The sequence below is a fragment of the Cryptomeria japonica genome, chromosome 5 (genome assembly GCF_030272615.1).
Source record: "Cryptomeria japonica chromosome 5, Sugi_1.0, whole genome shotgun sequence".
Lineage (NCBI taxonomy): Eukaryota > Viridiplantae > Streptophyta > Pinopsida > Cupressales > Cupressaceae > Cryptomeria > Cryptomeria japonica.
In genome coordinates this window covers 801,186,173-801,196,384 of record NC_081409.1, presented here as the reverse complement: position 1 = coordinate 801,196,384, position 10,212 = coordinate 801,186,173, and the positions used below count along the sequence as shown (strand labels likewise).

The 10,212-nt window shown below is 30.6% G+C and overlaps 2 protein-coding genes across 2 annotated transcripts; one reads left to right on the top strand and one right to left on the bottom strand.

Annotated features, from left to right (window-relative positions):
• Nucleotides 1-1,623: 1,623 nt before the first annotated feature.
• LOC131075550 (uncharacterized) lies at nucleotides 1,624-2,492 on the bottom strand. Its single transcript, XM_058012395.2, has one exon. The coding sequence runs from the start codon at nucleotides 2,357-2,359 to the stop codon at nucleotides 1,871-1,873; it is 489 nt and encodes a 162-aa protein (XP_057868378.2). The 5' UTR covers nucleotides 2,360-2,492; the 3' UTR covers nucleotides 1,624-1,870.
• Nucleotides 2,493-7,889: 5,397 nt separating this feature from the next.
• LOC131075549 (uncharacterized) lies at nucleotides 7,890-8,339 on the top strand. Its single transcript, XM_058012394.1, has one exon. It carries the CDS (start codon nucleotides 7,890-7,892, stop codon nucleotides 8,337-8,339), a length of 450 nt encoding a protein of 149 aa, XP_057868377.1.
• The last annotated feature ends 1,873 nt before the right edge of the window (nucleotides 8,340-10,212 follow it).

The following is a 10,212-nucleotide window of genomic DNA, read 5'->3' as shown; positions in this document are numbered from 1 at the left end:
AATGAATACTTTTATTCATTTTTAAATTTGCAAAATGTTGAAGCGGAATCCATTATTGTGAGATCACCAAATACATGGATACATGCAAGATAATTTGTTATCAATTCTTATAAATTTCTTATCATATCTCTATATGTTGTGTATTGACTTTTTTTTTTCCTCCTATAATGATGCAAAAAGTTGAGACATTTAAGTCTCTCCCATGTTGACCCAATTTTTTAATTTATTTTTACGTAAATACTCTTTCTTTGTAATCCTTATTCTACTATTTCAAGGGAGTGATGTCATTTCATAAATCACACTTCTCTAGATTATTAATATTTAGTAATATCAAATCTAGATATTTGAATCCCTTAGTGTTTTTTTGAGTGAGTGGTGTTGTGAATTTTATCTATTGTCTTTCTTATTAAGTGATGAAATTGTGCACGAGTACATCTAGTTATGTCTTTCACGACATGACATCCTACTTAAAATTGTCATTCTTTTAAATTTCTTTCTTAAAATATTTACAAATGTGTTATTTGACATTAGTTTAATTTTACTTAATATTTCTTTTAAAAAAAATCATACACAATCTAACTCAAAAATAACAAGTGAATTCTTGCATGGATTGTGAAAATCTGATAGCTCTTCTAGGGCTACACTGCTCACAAAATATGATCTCAGAATCTTTTTCTCAATGCATCCTTTTAAGAAGAATCACAACATTGATTCAGAGCTCCAATCACAATTATGAAGACTGTAGTCCCAACTGACAGTTATAGCTAAAGATCATGATGGGTCTTATTTAAGATGTTTAATTTCATCATGGAAGAGCATGTGCTTTGTACTCTTAGAGATAGTTAATAGTTTTCATTTTGTAACTTGGTTTTGCTCAAATCTCTAGCTTTTAGCTGTAATGCTAATATAATAATCCTTTATATTCAGCCTATATTATTACTTTCTGACTTTTTGACTTAGAAGCGCCTCTACCAAACTGTTACTTTATATTGTATATTCTTTTTCATTAAATTAATATATACACTTTTCTAATAAAAAATAAAACCCAATCAATACATCAGCAGTCTTCTCTTCTCACAGACTGACTGATAAACATGAACATAAAATAAATTCTTCACAACTGTACAAATGAACATAAAACAAGTGCACTTACAAATAATGAAAAACGATAAGAAATTTCTCTTCATATGATATTCCAATTTTAACAGTAAAGCTAACCTACCTGATTTTAAAAGAAACCTAACCAAACATGATATTCCAATTTTCACAGTAAACCTTACCTACCTTGATAATAAAACAATATTATACTGTGTAACTGCATATTAAAAGCAGAGCATCAATCTCTTGTGACTGATCTAAAAGGAAATAGCGAGTGACCTAAGAGAATAAATACATCTTAATTTCCACATTCACGCGTGTCGTATAGATTAACTTCAAGCGCAATAGATAAAAACAGTAAACAGTAAAGCTAACCTACCCAATTATAAAAGAAACTTACCTAACCTTATATTCCAATTTTAACAGCAAACCTTACTTACCGTGATAATAAAACAGATATGTGAAAAAAAATATTATACTGTGTAACTCCATATTAAAGGCAGAGCACCTTTATCTTGTGACTGATCAAAAAAAATAATAGCGAGTGACCTACAAGAATAATACATCTTAACTTCCACGTTCACGCAATTCGTATAGATTAACTTAAAGTGCAATAGATATAAACAGGAAATATATACGTCCAAATAATGCAAACTGTTGCCCACGTAACTCTTTAACTTTTTAGGAGACGTGCAAAAAAAAAGTTCACTCAGAATAGAACAAGTACAAACTAAGGAGTTACAGACATTAAAGGACAACTCACACAACATTTTCACCTACGCTCAACAATTTCTTCCTCAACACGTGAAATTCGAGCAGGATGAGAGCTCCTAGTGCGAGGGTAACGAAGATCGGATTGCGTTGTATTGGTTCTGAAAGACCCACCAAAATAGCAGGGGCTTTCCTCGTCGATCCTTCCAACACAAGGTGTCGGAATTTCCTTCCCTTGCCCTCCAGGAGATGATTTACTCCTCTGTAAAGCTGCCCTCACGAGTTCAGCAAATTCATCATGATCTTTTGTAAGGGAGGAGGTGGTGAAGCTGTTTGGAACGCTGATGGTGGAAACACCTAGACCACCTGCAGCAAGACCACTGTAATTGCTTCTTCCTGCGCACTCAGACACGCTTCTCACATAAAAATCTAAGGCTTTCACAAGGTATGGAAGAGGGGACAAAGCCTTAATTCTTCTGTACAGTGATCTTAATCGGCCCATTTTTTGAACACCAGTGGCCGTGGCCTCGCCTTTGTTGCCGCCTTCCATGGGGAATTATTTGTCCCTGAAATTAATCCTGTAATAGCTGAAATATCTGATTTATGGTCTAAGATTGTGTGGGTGGGATATAAAGATGAGGAGGTCAGCATGACGGGAACATATGCACAGCAAATAACGTGAAATTAAGAAGAGGTGAGGAAATGAATACCTAAGTCAATAAATAAGACACAATTACATTTATTTTATGTCGGTGAAGCACAGGTTTATGGTGGATGTGTCTATTCTGGTTCCAGAACAATAGTACCGATTTACACTGTCGATTTTGCAATTAACGGTTGTGATTGATTAACCTGTCGCTAACACGTTGTACTAAAGGTCCATTATGGAGCGAGAATAGACACAGCCATTTATGACTGCTGAATTATTTAAATAAATAATGTACTAATATAATGGATAGTTGTTAACTCTATATTATAAAAAACATAAATTATTGTTGATCATTTAAAAAACTATATTAAAATATAAATCTATATTATTCAAATATTTATCAAATTATTTATTATAATATATAAAAAAATCATAAATATTATATAATATAGTAAAATATTTAATCATTCCTATAACTAACTAGCCTACTATCAACTAGACATTCTAACATATCATAATAGAGTGATTAAAGGTAAATTGATATATAATTATAATAATAATATTATATTAATGTTTGTCATTCCTATAACTAAATAGCCTACTATCAACTAGACATCCCACCATATCACAATAGAGTGATTAATTATAAATCAATATATAATTATAATAATAATATTAACTAACTAGCCTACTATCAGCATTCCACCATATCACAATAGAATGATTAATTGTAAATTTATATAATTATAATAATAATATTATATATATTGATATAATATTATTATTATAATTATATATCAATTTACATTTTATCACTCTATTGTGATATGTTAGAATGTCTAGTTGATAGTAGGCTTTTTATCAATTGAATTACTTTCAATTACCAAAATCACATAAAAATTTAAGCTCCACATGATTTAAAAATCATGATTCACTAGTGAATGTTGGTGTGCCATCTTGTCATATCTCCACGCAATTTTAAAGGTTTTGAAGGCTTAAAATGTGAATGGTAAGGGTATTATAATGAGAAAAAAGAAATTGTACTTACCCAATGTGATTGTCTTAGTCATCTTGTGTTTTTGTAGGTTTATCCTAATCTCTAAAACATAATGAAGAACATGAGTATCATAGAGACTATAATGATAACTTGATCAAGCTAAATTCATCCTTGAATATATTGTTATTGATGATATATCTGAAAATCAGAGTACTTCCAATAAAAATTACAGAAAGAAATAAGTTATCTATGTCTAAAAATTCCTGCTTAGTTAGAGAGAGTTGGCATGGTATATATTTTCACAATGCCACCATATTTTGTATGTTTTAAAAGATTCAGAAATGAATTCTAAGTGTATTATTATGAGTATCCAATGTGATTTTTTGTAGATTTAACTAATCTTAAAATATTAATAGATATTATAATAGTATATTAAAACTAAATTTAGTCTTGAATATATTAATATGATGATATATCTAATACCTAAAATACTTTTCCTATAAGGAGAATGTGCCTTTTACATTCTATTGTAAGAAGCCAAGGCCAATTGATAATGTCTAGTCAAAAGATTGGAAGGTATTAATTATTACAATACTATTGTTATAAATAAATAAAATTTCACTATAAAGAAAAAAGCTACTTCATTTATTTGGTTGCATTAAGATGAGAATTTCATATTATAATTGTATAAGACTATTTTTGTTCCACCACAACTTAACCATTGCACCATGCTACTACTAGCATTATATTATATTTTATTGATGGTAAATCCAAAATGTAATTTAATTGATAAAAGTACTTAAAATAAAAATTACATAAAGAGTTAGGGGAATGGTCACCTTAGTTTTTTGAGCCATCAAAGGAAAAGACAAGTAATTATCATCATAATTCATGAATAGCTAGAGGGATGACAAGGCCCAAGTGGGTAGAAAAAAATTATGATCACAAAGGAACTCATTGCTCAGGTTACTAGCCTAAGTTGTGAAGGAGAGAAGGTACACTACCTTATCTAGAAACAATCATATGAATAATATATCAAAATATTCTTGGAGAAGGGTGAAAATATTAAGCACCACTAAAACAAGTTTAGCAAAGATGATTTGGCTCCTCCATGGGGGGTCATGAGCTACTATCTTGTTAAGTACTTCACTATCCAGGGCATATTTTCTACTATGCATGGGTATCACTGTCAACTCCTTAATAACCTTAAGCATAATAAACCTATTAGTTTTCCATATTTTATAATTTCCACTATGCATAAATGTGCCACTAAAGTAGTTTATCCCCATTACACCATGGATTAATTTATTTTATTTATAATTTCTATTTAGAAACTACCCCTCATTTGAATTTCATTCATGCCCAGAATGTGTTACCTATAAGCCAAAAACCTAACCTTCCTTGAAGTGAAGGAATTAAAATAAAAATTCCTTTTTTGTAATGATGACCCCTCTTTATCTAAATCCATCTCATTAAAAAAATCCCTAGTCTATTCCCCTAAAATAAATTAATTCCAGCTCATGAAATATCTCCTTTAATTATGGAATTGGGCCTCAATTGATAAAGGAAAGAAGGTGTTAACCCATCAAAAAGTAGCAAAAAATCTAATGTGGGTAAGGTGGAAGTTAATAAAATTCCCCATGAGAATAGCCTAACTACCTCATCCCTCGCTCCAACCATTCACATTTCGGATAGAGAATGTTTAAAGGAAGACATAACAACCTCTTTAGGTGAAAGGATGTCTATTAGACTTAACATAAAGAAACCCCTATTGCAGGCATAAATTTCAATCTTATTGAAACAGTAAGGAACTTCCAATACTACAAAAACCATTTGTTCAAATCAACCATTAAACATATAGATGAAAGCATGATAATAGAAGAAATATTTGTTATACAATTCCACCTATCCATTGATGATAACAAGAGAAGAGGAAGAACAAAGTAGGGGTTTATCCCTAAGGCTAGATGAGTAGGAACAAAATAAGGGTGGAGACCACTAGAAGAGCGACAAACCTTAGCACAGGAAGGATTAATTGGGGATGAAGCATGAGAATCTACATCTGGTGAACCACAACCTTATAACAAGAAATTAATCATAAAAAGGCTAATACCATAACCAACAACATCAAAAATAAAATGGATGCCATAAGGAACAATAGGTGAAAAGACAACACCCTTGATGAGAAACAAACCAACAATAAAGGAGAACCTATAGCATGCAATGACACACCAATGAGCAACAAGCCAATGAAAAACAATAAATGAATAACACACAATGAACCAAGAACGAGCTATGAACCAATGGTGAGTAGTGAGCCCCCCACAATGAACCAACAATACATAGATTTAAATGTAGAAATATTTCAAGAGAGAGTCGGAGAGTCATTTTTAAAGAAAGAATAACTACATTTTAGATATGTATTCTATATATTCAAGGATGAATTTAGCTTTATTAGGCTGTCATTATAGTCACTATGATATTCAAATTCTTTATAGCTATGATTTAGAGACTAGGACAAACCTATAAAGAACAAGATTTCTATGGGAAATTATATTGGGTAAGTACACTTGATATTTTTCATAATTTAATACACTACCATTCAATGGACATATGACAAGGTGCCACACTGACATTCATTAGTCAACCATAATTTTGAGTCATGGTTGGCTTAGTTTTTTTTGTAATTGTTGCTATTGGGAATACTTCAATATATCCCTTTTTAAAAAGATTTATCAACTACTCCATTCATTGATTTATTGAGTTTTTTCAATGAAACCTTTATTTTTTGAACAATTGTACTTTTAGTAAGACATTTATAATTTATTATAAACACTTGCCTATTTTTTCTAGATTTTTTTTAAAAACATATTGATAAAACATATAGTTATAATATTAGGCATTGTTTATTATGCATCTTTATTTTAAATATTCTATTTATTTTATAAAATAGCATTAAAAAAATAAAAAATAAATCATAGTATAGATCTTTTAAGAAACAACAAAAATAGTATTTTGCAATTACAATATGAAATTTCTCATCCTAACATAACCAAATAAATCAATTAGCTTTTTTAATTTTATGTTTTTAATTGACAAATTTTTCAGGTTTTTTATTAAAAAGATTAGAAAAAGAATTTCAGTTTGTTCACTTCCTACATCCACAAAATCAAAAAATTCATAGTCTATAGCATCCTATCCAATGTCTACTCCACTACTTATAGATTTACATAGACATTGTTGTTGTCTACTCCACTGCATACAGATGTACATTAAAATTTTATCAAAATTCAAAATTCTATCAGTTGAAAAATTGTCACAAAGAGTACCTCTTCAACTTCAAAATTTCCGCTCAGGCTTGTTATTGTTTCTTCTTCTTGCTCTGGCTACCACAAGAACCCATCTTTTTGATCTTTTGGCAGCCCCTCATTGCTTGCTTCTTCTCTCCACCACCATTTGTTTTATTTGCCTCCCTTTCCCCAAGAATGTCTTTGACGTAGTTCCAACCAATCTGTGTTGCAACCTAACGAACCTCCTTCTCACACGAAGCACTCCAAATGAAAGGCGGTGTGTATTCATCACCCAATATGATACTCACCTTTTGGAGGAATGTGGGGTCATCGATTTTGAAAACATGCTTCAATCCGTTCTTCAAAATCTTTTCCCAAAAGACCACCATAGATTTTGTTGTTGGCAAGGAGAAATTCACCTACATCTTGTTGTTAGATATTACTTCGCTCTTTTTCCTTTCTTACCAACACTACAAGGAAGAATGATGATCGCCAATTTCAGAACTTCTTAAAACTTAGACGATACTCCTGGTCTTGTGAGCTGCCAGCACAGCAAGGGCATGAAGCCTGCAAGCTACCAGTCCAGCGAGGGTCTCATCCCTTATGATGTCGGAGCCTTACACTCAACAAGATTCAAATCTTGATGGGCTCATTTAAAGCCTTTCAACTTCACCAGTAGATCAAAGGCCCATTGACTATGTGCAATTCTTTTCACTTTCCACTTGTTTTGATAAATCAGTAGATTTGATTGAAAAAAATCGAATCTGAAAATTTCACACAATTTAACTCCAAAAAAAAACATGCATTTGAACTACTCTTTTTAAAAAAAATAATGAACAATAATTTATATATTTAATTAACAACTCCCCCTTATAATAATACATTATCCATTAATATTATGCAGCCGCCATTAACCTTTCTTTCCAATACAAATCCAATTGTCAAAATGAAAGATATAAAATAAATGCAATTGTCTCTTGCTGTTTGACTTTTCATTCCCTTATTTCTTTTCAATCCCACGTTATTCGATGCACAAATGTCCTATCACGCTGACCTATTTATCTTTATATGCCGGTTCACGGACCAGGAATCAGACATTTCAGATTTTAGAAAATTTATTTGAGAAACAAACAAACAATCCCTCATGGAAGGCGGCAATAATGGCGAATCCACCAGTGGTGCTCGGAAAATGCCCCGATTTAGATCACTCTACAGAAGAATTAAGGCTTTTTCCCCAATTCCATACCTTGTGAAAGCCAGAGACTTTTATATGAGAAGCATATCTGAGTGTGCAGGGAGGGCTAATTATAGCGGTCTTGGTGTTTCTATGGCTGCCCCGCCAAAGAGCTTCAGCAGCTCCACTGTTAGAAATGATGATGAATTTGCTGAGCTGGTTAGGGCAGCTTCTCAGACGAGTAAATCATCTCCTGGAGCGCAAGGGAGTGAAATCCCGAGAAGTTTTAGTACTAATGCAGCACCTTGTGTTGGAAGGATCGATGAGGAAAGCCCCTGCTATTTTGGTGGGTCTTTCAGAAAGAATGTTGTGCAATCAGATCTTCGTTACCCTCGCAATCGAAGCCGTCATCCTGCTTGAATTTCACGTAGTGGGGATGAGATTGTTGAATGTACGTGAAAATGTTGTGTGATTTCTTCTTTAATGTCAGGAGATCCTTATTTTCTATTTATTTTAGAGCATTGAATAGAAGGGCAGAGTTTTGAATTTCATGATATTTTATTTTGCACCTCTCGTGAAAAGTCAAGAGTTACAGTAGGCATGTTTTGGAAGTGTATATTTTCTGGTTTTATCTTTTGCATGTTTGGTTAATTTATAACAATGGAAGTTTTCTAAGGAAATGCTTGAATGTGCAAGTTAAGAAGATTTATTATTCGTTTAAATCAGTCACAAGAAATTTCGATCTATAAATCAGTGATGAAGTTGAATGATTCTTAATGAACACACCAAAGATCATGTCTTACTGAGTGCAAGACTTCCATAACATAGAAATATATTAAAGTAAACTTATACTTTAAGTAAAACATAATTGTCATAAAAACATAAGGTATGGAAGAGGGAAAAAAGCCTTTAATACTCTGAAGAGGGATCTTAATCGGGCCTTTTTTTGAAAACCAGAGGTAACCTCGCCTTTGTTGCCGCCTTCCATGGGGAATTATTTGTCCCTCGAACAAATCCTGTAATAGCTGAAATATCTGATTTATGGTCTGAGATTGTGTAGATGGGCAGATAAAAGATATGGAGGTCAGCGTAATGGGGAGATGTGCACATCAAATAACGTGGGATTGAAAAGAGATGAGTAAATGAACAAGTCAATTGCATTTATTTGATAAATATTTGAATAATTTATATTTATATTTGAATATAACTTTTTAAATGAGCAATAATAATTTATTTTTTATTATAATATATATAATTAACAACTCCCCATTATAATAATACATTATTCATATATGTGTCGGTGATTGGACAATTGAAGTTGTATTCGAAGCACAGGGTAATGGCTGCTGCATTACATATATGAATAATGTATTATTATAATGGGGAGTTGTTAATTATATATATTATAATAAAAAAATAAATTATTATTGGTCATTTAAAAATTTATATTAAAATATAAATTTAAATTATTCAAATATTTATCAAATTAATTATTATTCTATATTAAATTTATATATTAATATAATATAGAAAAATATTTAATCATTCTTAGCTATCAACTAGACATTCCACCATATCACAATAGAATAATTAACTATAAATAAATATATAATTATATATAATATTATTATTATAATTAATCATTCTATTGTAATATGGTGGAATGTCTAGTTGATAGAAGGCTAGCTAGTTATAGGAATGATAAATATTGATTATTACATTTATTTTGTAATGGTAAGAAAAAATATTATATTAAATTGTAAAAAATATTTATTTATTTCATTGTGTTAGAATGAAAAAAGTTCATATTGTAATTACAAAAGAATATTTTTATTGCATCTTAAAAAATCTTATTATGATTTTTTGTTTATTTTTAATAAGATGAATATAATTTTAACAATAACGATGCATAGAAAACAAATTGTAATATTATAATTAAATATTTTATTATTATGTTTCTAATGAAAATTGTAGAAAAAATAGACTAGTGTTTATAATAAATTCTAAATGTCTTTCTAAATTGTTTTGTAAACAAGGTTTGATAAAGAAAACACTCCATAAATTAATGAAGGGAGTAATTGATAAATTTTAAACTGTTTTATCAATTGAATAACTTTTAATAATGACAATTACATAAAAATTTAAGGTACACATGATTGAATAGTGAATGTTGGTGTGTCATCTTATCTGTCTTATTTCCACCCAATTTGAAAGGTTTTGAACGCTTAGAATGTGAAAGGTAAGTGTATTATTGTGAGCAAAAGAAACTATACTTATCTAATGTGATTTCGAT